This window comes from Colius striatus, chromosome 15 (genome assembly GCF_028858725.1).
Source record: "Colius striatus isolate bColStr4 chromosome 15, bColStr4.1.hap1, whole genome shotgun sequence".
NCBI classification, from domain to species: domain Eukaryota; kingdom Metazoa; phylum Chordata; class Aves; order Coliiformes; family Coliidae; genus Colius; species Colius striatus.
The window spans coordinates 15,628,645-15,650,931 of NC_084773.1; the positions used below are offsets into that span (position 1 = coordinate 15,628,645).

Below are 22,287 nucleotides of genomic sequence, written 5' to 3' on the forward strand. Positions count from 1 at the left end.
ACTTGTGGAGGAAGGGTAGAAGAATGTTATGTCTTGTTGCCTAACGACATGAATTCGAATCATTAAAGTCTTCAAATATGGTAGGTTGGCTGGATTAATTTTATAGTAGCAATAACTATTGCATGGATTATAAGCTTATCAGTGCTTCCTCCATCAGAAATTGCAATCTTCAGTGGGATTGAGATGTGGCTTTTATCTAATACCTCACAAGGTGATATTGAATGTGGTTAAAACTCAAACTTACTGAAATCTATCTTTGAAATACAACCCTCTGCTGCCTGAGCACTCGAAGCTGCACACAGGGATGTGGAATCACCTGTACCAAATGTATCAACATTGGTACAACTCTGGGTACCATTTACCAAGAGGCTCACTCAGAGAGTAGGATTAACTTCAAAACTCAGTTTATGCCATGGTAAATGGCTCTCAGCCCAACATCAGCCTGTGCAAATGTCATATTTCCCCAAACATGGTAGGAGTTGCTTCAAGGAAGGGTCTTCTCTCCTGCTTCACAGAAATGGGAAGGGAGTTGCTGTAGACAGAACTGAAAAGTGACGATCTAAATGTCCCTCACAGTATGGCCTGGCAAAATGGTCCCCTTGTCATTTTGGAGCTTTATCATAAACTTTAGTAAGACCAGAGTTAATCCAGAATTTGTCCAAAATTTTGCCTAAGGCCATCAGCCAAATAGTAGCAAAGTAGTTTTGGATGAAAGACCTGGAACACTTGTATATTGCACCCAACACGTTTTGCAGAAATGTCTCAAACCTCAACTGAAATTAGTACTGAGCAGTTTAAGAATTTTAATTGCTCCAGAAGCCAGCAGCTCCTGAAAACACCTTTCTTCTCATACAGGAGTTCAGAGGAAGAAGGTGGTACACGTATAACCACTCAAAACGTTGAACAGCTCTATTGGTTGTGTATGTATCACTAAAAACACCCACTGATTAGGTATGGCATTCCCAGCTAAAGTTACTCCTGTGGCAGGCACTTATTCTTTCGTGGAACAGTTCTGTACAAACAGAACCCCCACTTTGTGCCTACACTCATTCTACTTAGGAAAGGATCACAGATTACAAAATGCCAGCCACGATCCACTTTTCAAGAGTGAAATCTAAGGTGAATGCACAACCACTTGCTTCTTGACTGAATTTCTCCACTTCCAATCCCACATTTAAAGAAGCCATCATCACACAAAGAGCAGTGAAAATTGGGTGGAAACATCTGGCTTGCCAACACAAAATTACAAGGGCTTCTACCCTGTCCTTGTTTGCCTCTTCAGTTCAAGGCATCTGGTAATTCATTTTACTGACTATGGAGAAATCTGCCATTATTAAACAGAGTCCAGCTGTAACACAAAATCACAGAAGTGGGATTTTTTTTCTTTTGGCCTGAATTAATAAGAGGTGGTGAATTTAATGAATTCATTTTTACAGTGGAGAAATCTAGATGAGATGAAGGTTTTTCCATTCCTGCATGTAAAGGGAGTCAAGAAAAGAGAAAAGGAAGAACCATTTAAACAGATGGGTGCAGTGAGAGCACAGCTCCTTTGCCTGCAGCACTGTGTCCAAGTTAACATGCTCAAACCCTCAGCATATGGAGCCATAACATCTTCCAGACCAGAGCTGGCTCTTGTCCAGGGTCTCAGAGAGTGGGACAGGCTCCTGGGTCTGCCTGGACCTTTCAGGGCATGCACAACCAAAACACACTCTTGCAAGGATGTGCCACTGATGGTTAACTTGTGTGAGAAGGAGACTTCCCTAGGTGTGGTTACATCACTACATATTAAGAAATAATTCTATGTACATGCCTTGATGTTAAAAACCTCTTTCCAACATGAGGCATCACCAAAATATGTTTAAGTGTTCTGTATTGATGCAGAACAAAAGCCTCTGAAATCCTCCACAAATATTTGGAGATCAGATGAAGATGAGCTTCAAAGAGAATGCAAGATTCCTACTCTTTAGTAGGTCACACTTAAGAACACCAAGTAGAGCAACAACACATCTTTGCTACAGATGTATCTTCACGCTGCTGTACTGCATCTATCTTTAGCCCACTCTATCCCATGAGTCAGGAGTTGTGCATAATTCTGCTGGTTATTTAGACACTGGTTCAGGACGCATGCCAGCCACCATGCAACACTGGAACAGAACACAAGGGTAGCACAAATGATCTCCAGTAGAATTAAAAATCTAAATTCTGGATATTTCAGTGATTCCTTGCCCTGTTCTGCCCTAGAACACTCAGGCACCAATGAAATGCCTAATCTAAGCTTGTCAGTTTTCAGCTCTCTGTTCTCCTTGCATCAGCTGGTAGCATGATAAAGCACTGTAATTTCATTGCAAATACAGTCCTGCGGTGGTCTATGGCAACGAGTTGGTGAGAGACTTAATACAAAGCAAAAACCCTTGATGGTTTTAATAAAGTTAGAAGAGATTAGCAGTGTGAGTTTGTTGTGAGTCTTTGATGAGCCTCAGTCTCATGTTTATCTGCGAAGTATGGCTTCTGATTTACTCCTCCCTTCAACCACTATCCTCTAAGTACACCGTTAGACCATTTCTATTCACCAAAAAAGTACCCAAAAGTCAACAAAAAGAAAACAACAGAAGCACCCAAAGATAACAAAGAGAAAATAACTTGGAGACCAATTTCTTAAATCTCGTGGGGTTTAGAGCAAACCTCTCAAGATTTTGAGAATGTCTCATCTTACTGGCTTCTGGAAATTAACTAATTCAGCCTAAAAAGAGAGCACTATAAAAAAATTTCTGCCTAATGGGTTCACACTATGCATCTCACTATGAACTCTGGTAGTGATCAGCTGCAAGAACACAGCAGTTCTTGCATTGAACACAGATGAGCCATCGCCATTTAACAAACTTACTTCAAAATGTACTGAGCTTGCTCCCAAAGCAACTTACCCAGAATAAAAGCAAATCTTCTTTTCAAACAGCTTAAAACATGACAAAGTGTTTATCCCTTTCTGTGATCTCTTAAATCTACAGCCTGCTTGGGTATATACAAAGCTTCAGGAATCTCACATATTAACAGTGGCTCCTGAATATTCTAAAGCTGCATTATTAACCTAAGAATCGCATCAACTGGTATGCATCAATTTTAGAGAAGATCGTTTTAAGGAGAGACATGGAGGAATATGATGGAATGGAATGTTATCTTTTCAATGTAGAATCAGCACCTCCCTGTTTAAAACCAGAACTCCTATTTCTATAGAAAGAAACAAAAAAACAAAGCTGTGGAGGACTCACAACCCCCCTTCACTGTTAATTCTCAAAGTGGGAGCGTAAACTGAGTCCTCCATGACTTTACAGCTCTGATGCAAAAAGCCCAGGCAGGAAACCACCGAGAGGGTCAGGTAAGACAGCAGGAAACATATACTTTACCATCTCCTGGGATGATGCGCAGGGTAACGGTGTTTCCCGCTTCCTTAATGAGGTTGACGATGTCTGAATGCGACTTGTTGGTGATGGAGCACCCATTGACGGCCAAGATCCGGTCGCCTACTTTCAGCTTGCCACAGCGGTCTGCGGGACTCCCTTCAATTATCCGACCTATTTTGTGAGGCATGGCCACACATGCATTTCCCGCTTTTGTATTGGTTTGGGGGGGTTGGTTTTGGTTTTTGGTTTTTTGTTTGGTTTGGTTTACAATTGTTTACATACGTGGGAATATGGCGAAGGGGAAAAGGAGAAAAAGGGTTGAAAAGGGAAAGAGAAGGTTAAGGGTTAATTAATTAATGCATCAAGCAAAAGTTATTATAGGATAGCTTTGCTGCCAGTGTTCAAAACATTGGCAATCAACTAGTACGAGTGCACAACACTTTACTTCTTTTACAAAGAGATGTTTTGTTAATCACTCCAAACTCCTCCCACTGTGATTTCTGTTAATAAATGGTGAGATTTTTACAGACTGCAATTGCATTCAGCAGCCCCCATCAAAACCCAAATCCTGATTTTCTTTTTGAACAAAAAAACCCCTTGAAACTGTAGAAAACACAACCTTCCTCCTCTGAGACCACATTGGTGTCAGCCTCTCTAGCCCTTCTCTAAGTCAAATGCCGTTCAAGCGTCTGCCAATGTTTTGTTCTTTCTCAACGTAGAAAGAGAAAATTGTTCCAGGCCTAGAAGGGAGCATGACTCCCTTTCTACCACAAAGACCCACGCTACCAGCACTGCATGGGGAAGCAACATGAAACATTTTTCTTCATCATGAATAAAGGTACTACCAGGGAAGGAATAGGACCACTACAGATGGGCCAAGACTGACAAAGGTAACCTGTTTGGTGCAGGCATCCACCTTAGCCCTCTGTTAACCCTTTCCCTTTTATGATCTTAGATGCCATCAGGACAGGAGCAGGGAATAAGGATCTCCTCATTTAAATACCTCTAAAACCACACACACTGTGATGTCTGACACGTAGAGCAAGAGCACTTTAGGATGAATGTGTTTTGGAGACAAAAATCCTCCTACGGTTGCATGCACTTGTTTGTGAAAAAGCACCAGATTGTCCACAAAATGCAGAACTGGGACACAGGGGATACACAACTTCACTGAGATAAATCCACTGGGCTTTTGTGTGGCTTCTTTACACAGGCAAGAGGCCCTCAGACATGCAGCACATAATAAAACCATGAGGTACATAGAGTGGTCACCTCATGCTTTGCATCCACAATACATTCACCCTCCAGATGCATTTTGCCATCTGTGATGGAGTCTGTATTTGATTACTAGTTGTAGAGATACATTGCTGCACACAGGACACCACTAGAAAGACCATAAAGAAGAAAAGGCTCAACAAAAGGAATGTGAGGTGAGAAAACAAAGCTGCAAAGATGCAATGAAATCCAGCAGAAAAGTTAATATTAGTTGCAAAAGGCAGGGGGATTATTTTTTTTTCTTCTTTTACTGTGATGTCAGAAAGTTTCACTTCCTGGTAATACAAAGCTCCATTCAGTTTAAAGGCTGTTTTGAGGGTATGGATTCCTACCCCACTGAACACAGATGACAGAGCCCACACCAAAGTGACCAAGGTGGGTTTTAGAAACAGTTTGGCCCATCTCTACACGTTACCCATGAAAGAAAAAAACACAAAAGTACAAAGCAGGCCTAAAGCAAGCACCACGCAGCAGAGGGAATATATCTCATGCAGACTATGAGGAAAGAGCTGAATACACTTTAAAAAAAATTAAAGGAAAAACAGTCACAGATCAACAGATCTCCATGAGGAGCCCCTGCACGGAAAACTTCCAGTTAGCGAGTATCTTGGTTTAAAGCAAACACAACTCTTTACAACCTCAGGTCAAAGTTTGTCTGCAGAAAAGAGTCAGAGCATAGTCTTCACACAGAAGTAAAAGTTCTTTACACACAGGTTTGCAAGTACTTTCAGAAGATAAGAGTTCAGTTTAATCTATATTACATTACACTGTTGTGTTCTGGCACCAAAATACCATTTCTGGAAGAGCAGTTTCCAGCAGCAAGGACAGTGTGAGGTAGCCTGGCACCTGAGAACTGACAGAACTCAATGCCCCTAGTCTGTACTAGATACTTCCCCCTTGACATCTCTGCTGCCATGACTGCCCAGGACAATTGTAGAAATAGCCCATTCTGCATCAAATACCAGCAAAGGAGGTGATGCTCCCTTGATGTATTAGTAAGGGCACTGCTGATGGGCAAGAGCAGGAAATTTCAGAACAAAAAGTCTAGAAAAAAGGGGGAAAGGCCATTTCTTGCCACATGCACCTGTATGTTCCAGGAACACTCAAGCTGTACAAGGAGACTGTAACGTATTTTGTCCGCAAACCACATCCTTGCTCTGAGAGGTAGTATGTGTTCTTCTTTCCCTTCCCCCTCCATCTCTATCACATGCCACAGACCAACAAGGAGGGAACACCCTCTTCTTCCCCTACAAAGTATAAGTGGATACTGCCACTGGCTCTTTTGGAGGAGATAGAAAGGGAAGAAAATAGCCTCTCTGACTAGTTTCCCCCTTGCATTGGCATTTCTGCTCTAGAGTACTTGCCAAATCAGCTTATGTACACATCCTTTGCAGCAACACCTGGGAATGGGTATCTGCCAAGCAGAAAGGACTGTCTTCAGAAAGAAATCATGATGACTTCTATTAGGGCAGGATACTAAGTGTGACGTTGCATGAATTTCATTTCCCCCCATTCCCACAGAACTGGATTTGGGAAGAGGTGGAATGGGTCAAAAAATCATCCTTTTTTTTAATGGTATTCTCCATTTTATGTCTCACCAGCAAGCCCTGTGAATTAAAACTTTCCAGCTACCAGTATGCTCACTCTATAATGAGGATCAAAATAACCCTGATTGCCAAGGAGAAGTTAATCAGTTTAAGCATTACTGCTTTTAAATCAACTGGCTCAATTCCACCATCAGGAGACATATTTCATTCCACTTGCTCCCTTTCTGCATTAGCAAACAGCATCACTGGGGGGATCCCTGGCTGCTCTTCCAAGAGTAAACCCCAGAAAGGCATCTAGCTAAGAGGGAGAGCCAGAGCTTCACGGAACAGTAGGTATTGCCCCTGGTGGCATTTTTGCTCTTCAGGTTGTGATTTCTCATTTTGCTCTTCAGTGCTGAACAAAACCCAGGAGTAAAAAACCTCCCATGTCTTTGCCTCTTATTAAGCTATTAATTACATGAGTTAGGGCATGCTCATGACTTTGAATTAAACAGATGACCACTCTCCTTATGCTGCAGCCCTCCAGCCTGCGTCCCACTCGAGCTGAGGTGCCAAATGCCCGGGACTTACCGAAGGTGGTCCCCGCCTCAGGCCTGCTCACCGACGAGACGATGACGAAGCCGAAGCCCTCGTTTTCACCTCGGCGGATTTCCACGTCGTAGGGCTGCACCACGGTGCTGACCACACCGCTGCCGCCGCCGCCGCCACTGCCGATGCCGCTGGTGCTGCCGCTGCCCGAGCTCACCGTGTTGAGGGAGTTCTGGCTGCCCTGCGGCGTTCGCTTCTCCTCCGTCAGTGAGGCCGGCTGGTTGCTGCTGTGGTGGGAAGAGGCTGGGGATGGGACTTCATTCTCTGCCTTGGGAACTGGGGAGGAAAAATATAAAAGGGACTGTCTGAGCAGGCTGCACTATTTAGTGCTTGGAAAGTGCCAAGCCTAAGGAAAGGGTTAAAAAAACCCAAAAGGGCAAACCACTTGCTTCAGTCTATAAATCATGGCCATAACGACCAAAGGCTCTGTCTCCTTTTGGATGCCACAGCTCTTTTTGGTGATGGCACTGATCACACATGATCCACCCCTTCAGGATATGGTCAGGCAGCCAGAGTCTTCTGCTGCTGAGCTGCAGCAGCAGAATGGTTAAATCAGTGCAGTGCAGAGTGCTTGGATGCCCTGTGGCATTTAAAGACTGGATTATGTTAGTTTACAGGTGCCTCCCTTAGATGCCACATTCCCACTTCAGTTAGACCCATGCAACTGTGTGGATGTGTACAAGCTGTGAGGAGAGAGTGACAGCAAATACCCATCACTGAACATCTGTGGATTTTTTAACTATCAGCTGGGTACCACTGATTGCCTTTAATTAATGTGATCTTAAGTAATAATAACCACCCATACTAAAGCAAAACAACTTAGGAACAAAAGCTTTTCTGGATGGAAGAAACAGCAACTATCATCTGTACAATCTGCCACAGTTGGGGGGAACCATTAAACATTATTAAAGCTAATATTAATATTAAACAAGTGTTTAATAGCAACTGAAGTTGTCAGTGGTGTTAGTTTAAAATCTAATCAGCTACCAAAAGGCCTGTAGAAATCTCAAAAAAAGTCATTTGGTCCACACTCTGCTTGAGTCAGGGACAACTATAGTTGCTGTCAGTCCTGACAGATGTTTGTCTAATCAGCTGTTAAATATCTCCCCAGGCAATCTATTGGTTGTAATATCTAACTTAAATCTTCCTGCTGCAACATAAGGCTATTATTTCTCGTTCTATCTAGCAGGCATATGGAGAACATATTATTCCCTTCCTCTTTGCAGCAGCCTCTTATAGTCTCGGGGAGTTTAACACCTCCTCCCCCTTCTCTGCTTTAGGCTAAACAATCCCAATTTGTTCAGTATTTCCCTGCAGACCATGTTTTCTAGAGTTCTCCTTATTCTCATTGGTCCTCTGGACTCCCTCCAGTTGGGCTCTCGCCAACCCAAACATGTCTTTCTTGAAGTGCTGGACCATATTGCAGCTAAGCCATCATCTGCTGGGAAATCAGGAGAGATCTCCTCTGCTTACATCCCAGCATTTTTCCAGTATTTTCCTTCACCTGAGCCAACCTCAGGCTAAAGCTTGTGGCCCACACAATAGCTTCCACTTGTTACTCAGCCAGTTCTCTACAGCCCATTTGCACAGCCCAGAGCACCATACTGCACTTGTCTCTACTGAATGGCTACCTCCACTAATCAGGTCACTTCTCCAATCTGGTAAAGCAAAATCAAGTCGGAGATCTTAAAAGTAACAAGGAAATGGATGCCAAACAAAACCTAAACATGTACATTCACGATCCAAACAACCAAATAAAGAAAATATTCCTGGGTAAAGTACCTGTCTGCACTTATATACTCAAAGCATGTACTAAATATACAGTATTCTACATATTCAGAATATAGGAGTGTAAATTTTCCCCTGTATGAATCTCAAGTCGTGGAGTATCTAAAGGTAAACAATCTTTTTTGACTGGCACCATACAGGTGACAGGAGGAATAAAGGACCAAATTCAAGAGGCTTCCCTACAAAATTATGCTAGAACTTAAAAGCCTGCAAACATAAGGTGAAAGGGATCCTGAATAATTTATCCTAGAGTAAGAGTGCACATTTGAACGGATTCAGAAATAGCTCGGTCTGGAGTAACATGCCCCTGAATGAAATACCAATAGATTTCTCATGCATCTAAATCTTTGATGGTAATTTCCAGCCTAGAGGCTGTAAAACTGGATAGAAAAATCTATGCACAAAAACAATACCAAAATTCAGCTTCCCTTCCCCCCTTCCTCCCAAAGCTCATCTCCTAAAGCCTCTCTCACACTGGCAGCACTTTGTCAGGAATAAGAGAGGCTATTAGAGGAGAGATGTAACCTGGCATTTAATCCACAACGGGCAGAAGAAATGAGAATTGAACATTTATTTAATATTGTGCAGAAGGAGCTCACCCTGGGTAGGAACACAGAGCTATTTCAGAGGTACTTCTCTAGCCCTGGCTTCCACTGAGGGCCTAATTTTCAACCTGAATGTTATTTTGATGCTCTTTAAGACGAAAGTACATCACTGCCTATTTTAATGCTGATACCTAAGCTTAAACAGCTCTGTAATAGCCTTTCTTTTGAATGAGTGAGCTAAACCAAATCCCACACTTGAGCTCCCTAAAGGGACTCACAGCAAGAGGCTGCACTCCAATGTTACTCTCCAATATTAAGCATAAGTTCACGTAGAAAGCCCACACTTGTGTCTTGGTTTTCTTTCCTACCAGGATATTTTTCTGTTACTGATCTGGGTGCCATCATGAACCATCACTTCTTTTTGCATCTCTTTGTGTCAGCTTTGGGTTTTGTCCATTTAGCCTGTACACTGCCTGTGCAGTGGATGTATAATGCCTAGCATAACTCAGCATGCAGAAATCTCTCTCTTATAACAAACACGCATACCCTGCACTACCAGAATCAATGATGCTTATTGTTTTGCTTTCTGTGGTTAGTTGACTACATGTTGCATCCTCAGTTGAAGCTTCTCCTAAGCCTGGGACACCAGACAACCACACATCAATGCCCTCATTCACTCTCTGCCCTTACTTCCCCTGCTGTGCACTCTTCAGCATCTCCTAGTTTAAGCGTGGCTACCAGGCAGCATAGTTATTTTAGGAAGCAAATAGAAAACACAGGCAGTCAGGCACAATGTCTATTGCTGCATGAGACAAACTAAAAATAATATGCTACAACTGAAGAGTTCCCCATTTTAGTGGAAACCTCCACAAAAACTGAGGAAGCCGACTGAGAGAGTCTGGACTGCAAGCAAAATACTTGAAACTTACTCGGTCAAGAACAAAAAGGACTAAAAACAGGCAATAGAAGAAAAAATAACTCCACACTCCCTGAGTTTCCCAGTATTACAAGGAGAAGCCTTTTTTTCTTTAAACCACTTGCTGAACAGATGGAGTCTGGCACGAAAATCTACCCCTGCAGAGCGAGATGGCAGCCTACCTGTGTAAACCACTTTGCGCCTGACGGTCAGATTGACATGCCCTTGTTTGGCTGCCTGTTGCATAAGCTGGACCACAAGCTGGTGTGACTTCCCAACCACGGGTGTCCCGTCCACACAAATGAGCTCATCGCCCGATCGCAGGCGGCCGTCGGCATCAGCAGCGCCCAGTGGTACAATGTGACCGATGTAAATCTGAGGAACAAACAGGAGAAAGGAAGGAAGCAAAGAAGAATAGTGATAAATGAGAGCTAGCTCAATAGTTAGCTGGGAGCAAGGGGCACTGGTAGTTAAACCCAGTTTAGTAGGGAGAAGAAAATGTTGACAAGTGTCTGCTGGTCAGGAAAAGCTGCTCCTGTGAAAGCAGCTGCCTGTGAATACAGCCACATTGTGAAACGATAATAAATTGACAGCTTGTTTCTATAGGCAGTCCCTTCATTCTAATCACAGATAGCCTTGGGAAATGTGTTCAATCAGACAGTGCAACCAGAGAGGAAGATGGTTAAAAGCACTGAGGGTCCTGTCAGGGGAGTGGAGATGGAGTCATCCTTTCAGTTGCCTTTAGGGTTCACAAGCTTCGTACCACTCGCCTCTCCAGCAGCTCAGTCTTGGTTTATCTTCAGCGAGTTCTGTGGAGTGACTCCAACATGTGAAGAACTCAAGGCCCCTCTTTTCATAAATGAGCAAAATTGTTTTGGCACAGAAATATGTGGAAATTTATGCTGCCAATATCTGGCTTTGTCCCGTGCAGCAAAAAGCCTGACATCTTCCACAAGCACTGAATTCATGGTAAAGTTAAGTGAATTCAAAGAGAAAACTGAGCAAATAGCAAACCTGACACTCTTTAAGATCAAAATACTTTCACACTTGACAAGGACATCCTTTCTTCAGCAGCCAGGCAATTTCAGACCTATGTGCTTTCATTGGAACTATCACAGAAACAGGGAAGAGCCAAAACAGGGAAGTCAAACCCATGTCAGTTATGGGAGCTTTGGTTTGGTTTTCTGGAGGAGATGTAGGATGTAAATACACAGCCCACTAGTCATTTTAACAGAAGATGCTACAACATGACTCTGCATGGTTACATGCTACTGCTGTGATTCTGGGAGATGTACTGAGATAAACATGGCCACTTCTAGAAATACTTACGGGTTCTCCAGGCTCATTTCCACCTAGAATCCTAAATCCAAAACCGGTTTCCTTTCTCCATAGAAAGATATCTTGCTCTTGGTAATCTGGAACTGAAGGGAAAGAAGAAAAAGTGTAATTTACAATCCAAATCCCACATGTTTACACTCAAATTTGGGACTGCTCTGACATATGTGTAGAGGGATCTGCTGCACAATTTTACTCTTTAAATGAGGTAGTCTTGAATTTTTAGACAGAAAAACATTTATACATAGCTTTAAATACTAAAGGATTATTATTTAAGCTATTACTAAAAATTACTCGGTGGTTTCTACTTTTTAGGTGTCTAATTGTGACTTGCCATTTGTTTATCACTATAGTATTTCTTTCTATCAATATTACCATCATTACTCAGTGCAAGAGCCTCTTCCAAATCATCAATAAATGTGTACAACAGAGAATCACTCTGCCAGAAACAATACAGCTGCTTCCTCTTTCATGGGAGACAAAAGAGCCACTTGTTTTGACTTTTACTGTTTAATTAACTTTCACAAGCACAGTTTCCTATCTGTCTACTGACACTGCTCTAAATAACTGTGGGACAGATCCTCAGCTGATGTAAAACAGAAGTGCTCCACTGAAAGCAAAGTAGCTCTACTGACTCACTGGCTTGTATATGGGCTCTGTAAAACCACTGAACAGGCAAAACCAGCTGGAAACATAAAAAAGCTCACTCTTGCCTACTCATTAGCATGAAACACCAGCAAGGCTTTTACAATGAATATTACATACAGTGTACTAACCTTGAAGTGCAGTTGAACAGTTATGTTTTACATTAACTTATTCATGCTTGCTTTCATCCCTTCTTAAAAAATGTAAAATTAATTGCTAACATTAAATCATATCAAAAGACAACTTCGGTTTCATTTAATATTTATTGGTTACTATCTGTAGCATTGGCTAACTTTGTAATGATCCCCTCCCCAAATTTATAATTAATGATAAAAAAGCTGTTCCCTTACAAGTCAGCTGACTGCATCCTTAGCAAAAAAACCAAAGTATATCATTCAGAAATGTCATTTAAATATGTGCATACTCAGATATAGGATGCAATGAATATCATCTAGTTGTCTGTATCTATGAGCAGATAAACTGGTTGTTTTCCATGGATAACAGTGAGTGTCAGACTGGACTCTAATTGCATTTTACACTGTTGGTGCCTGTTGTGTCAAGGTTTGGGTCTAGTCATCTGGTGCTTTTCAGCATTAAGACTTTTGGTTAGCTTGGATGCTCTGCCTCTTCAGCCACTCAACAGGTTTAAAATATAACATGAATTAAAGACCCAGGAACGCTAAAACTTAAAAGAACAGGTGAGTGCTGAGGCACAGATGTCTGCTTTGATGTTTTCAGTCAAACTGTTTTATATCTATTTTTACAATTTAATAAGTGGCAGTCATAAACTAAGCTTAACACCTGTGCACATTACCTTGCTGAACTAGAGGGTAATTTTTGTCCAGGTATAATTACAGAAGAATTACAGGTGATGACCACACTGGAAGCCTGCATGGTTCCTCTGTTCAGATGAGCTGCCTTTAGCCAGCTCACCACCATGCAGATGTGTGGCACAACGGCAGAATTTGGGCAATGGATTAACTAGTGTTTGCCACTGCAAGGGGGAGCATGAAGAACAGACACACTCTCCAGCATATTGCAGATGTTTTTGCAAAGGCTAGCCCCAACTAACTAATAGCATGGATCTGTCAGAGGCAAAATGGCTTCTAGAAAGAGCTTGTATCTCTCAATACCTCCCATTTGTCAATTCTCCAGCCTCACTGAACAATGCCATGTCCCTGGTTTGGGTACCAGCTAGTCAACTAATGGCCACTGGGGACAATGGCAAGCTGAGGTGCAATAGTAGTGTCAGACCAAAGCAACAACAAAGACAAGTCTATACCCAAAGAAGCATTCATGTCATATTCCTCCCACTGGAAGGATAACAGAGAGGTGAAACACATACAACAAACGTACAGACAACACACATTTACACAGCATGAGTACAAACTGAGCAAAACTCCTTTTACTTCTTTTTGCATCAGCTCCCCAGTGTTGGGATTCACTAGCACGGCCCAGAAAACTCCATCCACCTCTGTGCTCCCACATAGCTGATGTGGAGCCCCCTGAGGATCTCCACTCTGGGGAATGACTTTAGGTTCTCCATCATTCAGCAGAGATTTAGGAGGAGTCACTTTCCTTACTTAAAGTGAAAAATTTATAGTGGTGCTGAAAACTTTGTTGAAAACAAATGAAAAATGGCCTCCAGAAGGCATCCATTACATTTTTCACCTTGATCTGATCTCAAGCATGTCTGACTCTCTCTGAAAAAACCCCATGTCTGTAGCCCAAATGGGTAAAACTTGCCAATCTGCTCATCCTGAATTCAACCAGATCATTTGGAGAGTGCCACAGAAATGGTAAGAGGAGTTCTGCTGGGATCATGAGGAGGAATGGAAGGACAGTTGAGTGCCACAGCTCTGGCAATGAGTCACAGGAGCAAACTTATGAACAAAACGAGAACATGATACCCCCCCCCCACCACCTACGAAACCCATCACTAGCCAGTACACAGGAGAGCAAGTTCATTGCACCTTGGTGGCTAACCTGAGTGTACGGCCCTGCCAGGCTCCCTTGGTGATGAAGAGCCCCCCGCCACAGAGCAGCAATGACACCAGAACAAGACACCACAAGACATAGATACATTCTCGGCACAGTCTTACATTCTCCAAAACTCGTGGAATTGATTTCTCTCTCTCTCTCACCCTTGCTCAGTCCAGTTGCAGGCGAAGGTGACATAGCTGTAACATTAATTTTACAGTTTTTGCAAAGCTTAATGTATCTGCTTTCTTGTTAGTTCATTTAATTCTTTTTGACTGTATGGATCATGTTAGGCTGTCATGCACAAATTGCTATGGTTATAGCTACCATGGATTACGACATACTAACTTTCGTATCTATTTGCACATGCCTCTGCACATGTGGATACATAATACACACACACATATGAATTTATACATCTATGCACATGCATGCAGGTATATTTGAAGAACTCTTTTTCTTCTCTCCTCAGAGGAAGAATCTCTTTGAGAACATCTTAAAAATATTTTTCCTCCCCTCCAAAAATCTGTCATCACGACACAGTTTTCCAAATGGAAACATCTTTTTCTAATGTTAAAAGAAATAGAATCATAGAATGGTAGGGGTTGGAAGGGACCTTTAGAGATCATCTAGTCCAACCCCCTGCAGAAGCAGGGTCACAAATAGTGACAAATAATGATCATGGTGCTTAATTAGAGATCATTTTAACCAAATTGCTATACAAATTTTAACAATTATCTTGTATGTTCTATTAAAATAAATTCTGCCCAGCGTGGGATCAGTTTTAACAAAAGATGGATTCAAAAACAATCAGTGTGAGTTTGCTTTAGTCACTGGCTCATTTGAGGCAGCAGCACTTGCAATGGACTTGTAGCTTGGTAAAGTATAGAACTTTAAAGACTTGGATTCAGCAAACTATATAAGGATAAGTCTGAAATTAAGAGCGAAGAGTCTCACTGAAGCTGAGGGAGAGACTCAGTGTTAAAAAGTCCTGTGATTCAGCCATAAATCTCCTGAGATTCCATATTTACAGGAAAGTCCTGTTTTCTAACAGAAAGCCTTTCCAGGTTTTCTGTCTTCTCTTTTTACCCAATCCTTCCAGTGGCAAGGAAAGCTATTGAACAATGGCTTCAGCACGTTCTTGACAATTCCTGCCACTGAAGTTTGGGGAAGGCACGATGCCGTGACCAAGTCATGGATCAGACTGGAGCCGGATGAACACCAGTAAAGTCTGCCCACGACTGAGCTCCACAGCCACTGCTGCTCACACAACGTGCTGGAAGCACCATAGCCCTCTTTAGCAAGACATCCTCTTAGGGCAGGGACACATCTGTGTGCCCAAGTGCATGACTCTAATTGTTTGTCTCCTATTAATACAATAAAAGGCCATAACCCTACCAAGGGGCTTCTACTAACTATCATCTTTAAAGTCAGTCTGATCAGAAGGTGGCTGCAATTTCCTGAGAGCATTTTTCTTTTCTATTTTAGGGAGAAAGTATCTAATGTTTGGTATCATTGGGCAAATATGTTTAATTCTATGTAATTGCTGATGAGTGAACGCTACACGCTGGGGTCAAGACATGTTTGTATTACTTTAATTAGATTTGTGGAGAGAAAATCCTACCAAATAAATTATGTGCCTGAAAATAAAATTCAAACATTAACCATAACTTAGAATATTTTAAAAGCTTTAAAAATTATCTATCGTGTTCTGCTTTACTTTTAATTAAATGCTTAAGCCTTTCAAAGGGATTCATTAACACATCTGCAATTCAGATTAATTCATTTTGTCACTGCTGTTTTGACAGATGGCCATATGTAGGATACGGTATTTTGCAAAGCAATCAGGCCACATGAGAAAAATTTGACAACAGATTGTGTTAATCTTTAAGGAAGTTTAATAATACACTGAAAAATAAAAAGCACATTATAAGACTCTATTTTCAATAAAAGCAGGGCGAGATTTGAGAATCGCGGCTCTCTGCTCAACGATTCAATTGCTGTTTCTCTCGCTGAGTGCTCTTCACGTATGTCCTTCCCAATCTTGGAACAGCTTCAGATTTGAAACCTTGAGGGTTCGTCCTTCTCTGATTCACGTACACAACTCCCACCAGCAGCAATGAGTTACCCATAAAGAGGAGCTGAGGCAGCTGAAACTTGGTGCCAACAAGGAGTGTGTTCGTTATCGCCACCAAATGATCTGTTTCCACATTCGCTTAGCACAAAGCCGGCTATTCTCAGAAGCCTTAATCCGGCAAAGAATTGCAACTCTGGGCCAGATTGCAGCAGAGCATTTGAGCTCAGCCTTAGCCTCAAAGCATCCAAGTCCTTTTGGGTTTACAGCTTGAAAATAAGCTTCCTTGGACCAGAGCCCAAACACTCAGCACCTGGAAGACCTGATCCCCTCACCCAGGGGACCTGCACGTGAAGGAGCTTTAGCCCTCGTTTGTTGGATAAAGTTGCAGTTCTCATCTGCTGCCACTCAACCAGAGTCCAGACACAGTTACAGAACCACTGCTTAGCTTTGCATTATTAATTCTAGCTTAATTTTTCTTCTTTTTTCTTTCTTCCTCTAAACACACAACACCTGTGGCTTTCCTCCATAGAACTGGAGTACATCCTGACAGAAAGATGAGTTGGGCAAATAAAAACAATAGATATGCTTTTACAAAATTATGGGTTATCTGGTGCTTTTGAACCAATTTCTGCTCTACCAATGGCTTCAGTGAGACAAGTCACAGCAGTCAAATTTAGTGTTCTTGGTTTTTTTTTGTAAAATCCTTATCCAAAGAGTAGCCAAAGAAAGGAAGAATGCACTTTATCAGTTCTGAAAAATTAAAATGTTGCCTTTCCACAGCTACACTATTATTAATGTTAATGCTAATTAACACTCCTAGTGAAAAAGGCAGTAGGTGGTCGTTATAGATACAGTACTTAGAAACATCCTGGATCATATAGTGAATAAAACCTTTTTATGTTATTAGTTTTAGATGAAAAAAAATCTGTCTGGGCTGGGACTAATTAATTCATCTTCCTGTGTCAACTGCACTTGAAAAATTGCACTATATTCTCTTTATCCATCTCTACATATAGGACAAAATAAAACACTTCAGATGATCTAATGCTCTAAAATTCTGTCCTTTTTAACTTCATCATACGCTTGGACACAAAGGGCTGTTACTGCTTTTCAGCTCACTGGTTGGAGATTCAAAACTCTGCCACTCAAAAGAACATTTTAGAATCCTTTTGAAGTTTACTAAAATTTAAGGCCATGAATCAACAGAGAGTAAGTCCTGGACTGGGCAGCAGGGAGAGTTGAGAGAGTTGAGTTGGGGTTCCTTGGGCAGCAGGGGCTTCTAGAGACCCCCAAAGCCCCAGTTACTGCATCCATCAGCCAGTGTCAGCACCTGCACTAGGTTGGCATTCTCCTGCTTTACATTAAATATCGATGTAGCACTGCTCATGCCTTCATCAGAAGAATACAGAGTCACACCTAGCACCCAATGCTATGGATGCAATGGGAGAGGAGATGCTAACCTCAGTTCCAAAGGGAATGGGTGCTCAAGTAAAGATGAAAGCAATGATATGGCTGTTGTCACTGCCAGCCAAAGGCAGCACTCGAGTTTAACTGAACTGCAGCTGGACAAAACCATGAAGAACAGCAGCTGTGGAGCTGTGGTGCTCCATGACAGCTGAGCTCCCTACAACAGGTCCAAGAGCCACACAGGCAGTGCTCAGGAAATACTGGGAAGTGAGTCTCAAAGGGATGATTGTCATTCATATCAGAGCTGCCACCAGCCAGTTACACTTTGGATCAGACTGTGACAGGAGACAGGAAATTTCTGACTGATTTCTTCACTTTTTCACTGCTTTTCTTCACTTTTCATTAGGCACAGCAAAGCCATGTCACCAGGTAAGAGTGCAGGTTAATTCCCATAGACTCTTGGACAGTTCTGGTAGCACACACTTACAAAGAGACATGACCATTTCACACTTCTGTCATTCTCCAAAAACCTTCTATCTGCCAAACCAAGAAATCTGAGGAAATACTGGGATGAAATGGCAATGGGATGAAAAGGTGGTAGAAATGCACAGACTGGAACACAGGTAGGTCTCATCTGGTAGAAGAGGCAGAGGCAAGGACTGAATAGAAGATCAACCCCATTACAGAGATGCTGTACCACAGAAAGACGAGAAAGGGAAGTTGAAGGGCTGTAGCAGATCCCAGTCCAGCAAAAGGCCCAAGCTGAGAGGATTGTGGCACAGAGAGTGATGAGGTGGGGAAAACCAGCATGTCAAGAGACAATGAAAAAGCCTCTGGAAGGGCTTGATCACAGACAAGGATAAAACCTCAACAAGATATCTGCAGCCATCAAGGAAAGAGGGAGGATTTAGCACAAGGGTTGGAGGTGGACACAGAAGAGCAACTGCCTGCTGGGGAACTTAAGGATTTCTCCAGCTCAGCCTTGGGTTTTATCAGGAAAGAGAGGCAGGAGTTAAGGCTGCTAAGCTGATACTAATGACTAATTTGTATGAGTAAAATAGTTAATTACAAATTAGCTAAGCAGCTACAGGGGGCCAGTGGCAATACCAGCAGAGTGCCTATGGGAACCAAGTGAGCCAGTGCCATAGGATAGGCTCAGCCTTGTCCACCCAGGCAGAAGGAGGAGCTCTCCCTCAGCTCTTGCCCCTTTTTCAATGAGCTGCACGTGCCAGTTCCGTCCCTGTACTTCTGCAGATCAGCGTGACCTGTACCAAAAGCCCACAGACTCAGGACACATCATCCCTGGGGAAGGGGAGCAGTGCACAGAAGCTGAGACACCTACAAACTGCATTGCTGAGACATTCAATCCAAAGAGATGAATCTTCAGCCAAGAAACTGTGACTCATGATTTAATTTTTCCAGGACATAAGATTTCAAAGTGATTCACTTGGTCGGAAAAAAAATCAGTCCCATCATTTTTCATGCTGGAGTAACATTAATTCCATACTGGTTTTACCAATTTCCAGTTAGCACAGGAAAATCAAACTGCAGGTGACACTCACATCGTGAAGACCTTGAGGCTCGCTTTTCTGTAACTAAAGTAACTACTGCCTTTGAAAATGAATCTAACACTAATTCTTTCTTTACAAAGCTCTCCAGATTCGATCATCTTCAGCAGTGTAATTAAAGCAAAGCCATCCTGTTTGTTTGCAAAGAAGAAACTGATTGAAACCATATTTATTGTCTTGGAGCAGAGTCAAAGCCCTGCTGAACTATTAGCCAAGCGTGCAGATTATTAATTGCCATAAAAGCCACTTAGAATATGCATTTGATATCTGTATTGCTAAAGTGTCCACTCCGGTCAAAGTAAAATAGCTCTGCTGGATTTTCTCCTCCCCAGGGTGAGACTGGAAAGCATCTGATATGAATTTCAGCAAATTAAAGACTTCCCCTCCTTACTGAAATTCCTATGCATATCAAACAAGGAGTCTTAACCTCAAAAAAAAGAGTTTAGGATCTGGATAACAAACTTGGTAATTCTCCTTCAGCCTCATTTAAAAGCAAAATAAAAAGAAAGGGAAAAGATGGTCTTTAATTTTAAAGGGATTTTTACATATTAAGCTCTGGTCAAAGTGCCTCTTCCTAGAGATGACCTAAATTCATTCTTCATCCGAGAGGAAACTGCACCTCAATCAAGTAGATATCACTGACAGATAACCAAAGTAATAAACCAAAGCCTTATATTTTTTGACCAAAATCTAAAAGATTCATCTCTTTGCAAAGAAAAAATACAGAGAGCAGCTGCCAGAGCCGTAGCCTTAGCAACCACACCTGCTTCATACTCACGTCGGCTTTCATACATGCTCCTGGACTGGGCCCAGATTTTGAATGGATCTGGCTTTTTCTGCCCAGAGCTGTCGGGTTGGTCGGCGGCGGGCGGCTCGGCGGCGGCGTAGTCCGGCAGCACCTGCGTGCTGTGAGCGGGGGACGCCGTGTGCCCGCTGCGGTGGCTGGAGACGCTGTGCTGAGAACTGTTTTGGCTGTCTTTCCTTTCAAGTGGTTGCTGTAAGGAAGAAAGCGAGTGGAAAGGGAGAGAACAGACGGTTATTGGTGTTTGAGTGGGTGTTTTCCATCAATTTTTCCTCCCTTCTTTGATCAGGGTTTCTGCATGCACATAAGTACATATATAAATCACAATTTTGCTGCCACCGCTTAATGCTGGGTACGGAGAAATTCCCCAATGACTGACTTTGATAAGTTGACTGACAGAAAGAGATATGCAAACCAAAGTCATTTATCATAAAAAAAAATATGCAGCGCTCCATGTCACACAGAAAACAACTCTCAATCTCATTACAGGTTACTAGTTGCAGTGCACTTATTTTCTTCCTACATTAAGGCAGAAAAACCCAACAACCTTCTACTCAAGATAGCATCAGGGTCTAACTTGAGCCTGCAAGGAAAAGAAAAAACAACTATATTTCAATATAAAAACTTAAACAGTCCCTCTGAAACAGATACAAGCTCAGCCTTTACTATCTAAGATCATTTCTTCTCTGCAGCTCTTGCAACCTCCACATCACAAGTGGGTGGACAAGAGTACCACTTTCATGTCTCTGTTTCCCAGAGCATCTGCAGGATTAAAGTAGACCTTCACAAATGTGAGTATGTCTATTTGCAGTTTGATTTCCTTCTTTTAATTAAGCCCACTAAAACAGGAAAAAATATGTCCCCATAAGTGGAAGGCTTATACCAAAGCAGTATGTCAAGAACCCTGACTGCTCAGTATTTAGCTAAGGAGAAGATGTAATTCTTACAACTTAACTCACATTCACCATAATGTGCTCAAATGGAGCACAAGTCACATTTGCATTTGCCAGGGTTTGTGGTACTGAACATGTAGCAAAATCCTCCCTCATTAAGAGCCCCCCAGCTGCACGGCAAATGCTTTTTAGTGCTCTTTTGAGATGACCTTGGGTTGGCACCGAGGTTGAGTCATGTCTCCCACCTGCTCCAACACAGGCACATTCCCAGGGCTGTTGTGACGCAGAGAGCAGCCGAGCAGCCAGAAAAATAGCATCCTACAGGTTGTTTTTACAGCATCTGCCACTTCCTGGCTAAAAGGGGTCAGCCTCTCCTTCCAAGGAACCTCAGACAACAATTTAAAGCCTCATGCTGGCAGGGGGTACTCAAACACCTTGCAACAGGAAGGGACTTCTCCACAGAAAACCCAGCAGGGGTTGAGAGGAAAGCCAGTGGCAAACACAGAGCAGAACAGCGTGGAGGGCTGAAGGGCACACATGCCTGGAGACCCCTTCCTTCACTCTGAACACAAGACCCCCAGCAGCCAATGCTCTACCATATCAGGGCTGGATTAATTACCAAGGAGAAAGTCACTAATGAAAGTGCCCTTTTTTTGGGTCTTAACAACAATCTGTTCTGGTTTTCAGTTGCTTTTTTAAGTTGCACATAGTTTTAGGTTTAGGCTGAGAAAAAACTAGTAGCAACAGCCCAAATGACTTTGACCTGCAGCCTTATGTTTGAGTTGTTGATCCACTACCAGCACTCTTTTAAAGGATACCTCCATTGACTAGAATGTGAAATTGCCTTTGTCCTTTAAAGCAATTTTGAACAAAGCATACCTGCTGTGATTACTCATCTGCAGACTTTCAACCACAACTATCTGAGGCAATTTCAAACATTTTTAGCTTTTTAAGTGGTAAAAGAAGCTAATTCACATGCAGCCCTTCAGTTTTTAAATGAAGCAATTTTGAAACTATGCTGTGGATAATCACTCCTTTGTAACTTAAAAATAAAAAGAAGAAACACTTTACAACTCTCCAGTCCAGCCATCTGGATTGTTTTGTTTGTTTGGCCAAACTACTAAAATAACTACAGGCATCCTGTGAAACTTCAGGCCAATCTCACTGGAAATAGCTACTTCACAGAAGCTGGAGTACAGGGACTAAAATGTGAAGCTTTATATTGGGAACCCTCTGAAAACTTCCTGACTTAAAAAGAAACAAAGTTGGACCTTTGGAAAAGTTGTCTCACTTTATGATATGACAGGTCTGAATATTGAACAAACTAGGAATTCTGCTTTGCATTTGGGTTGCAAATGGAAGTGTCAGCATGTCTCAAGCAAAACCACCTCTAATTAAACTGGAGTTGCAATTGCAAATACGCAGACATTTTGCAACAGAGGAGGACTTCAGAAGGACAGATGCTTTCCCAAACAGTAACTCCTTCAAATAGCCTGAAACACCTACTCAGGTACTATTCTTTA

The 22,287-nt window shown here is 42.3% G+C and overlaps 1 protein-coding gene across 22 annotated transcripts in view; it reads right to left on the reverse strand.

The window, feature by feature from the left end:
* MAGI1 (membrane associated guanylate kinase, WW and PDZ domain containing 1) overlaps positions 1 to 22,287 on the reverse strand; it is a 332,909-nt gene that overhangs the window by 9,731 nt on the left and 300,891 nt on the right. For 12 of the 22 annotated variants that reach the window (XM_062008014.1, XM_062008024.1, XM_062008008.1 and 9 more), the window contains 6 exons: positions 19,848 to 20,064; positions 14,140 to 14,217; positions 11,387 to 11,478; positions 10,240 to 10,432; positions 6,791 to 7,084; positions 3,402 to 3,605 (listed from right to left, as the gene is read on the reverse strand). In XM_062008014.1, coding sequence (XP_061863998.1) covers positions 3,402 to 3,605; positions 6,791 to 7,084; positions 10,240 to 10,432; positions 11,387 to 11,478; positions 14,140 to 14,217; positions 19,848 to 20,064 — 1,078 coding nt within the window. The remainder of the gene's footprint in view (positions 1 to 3,401; positions 3,606 to 6,790; positions 7,085 to 10,239; positions 10,433 to 11,386; positions 11,479 to 14,139; positions 14,218 to 19,847; positions 20,065 to 22,287) is intronic. The other 10 variants (XM_062008017.1, XM_062008025.1, XM_062008012.1 and 7 more) reach the window with 5 other exon arrangements.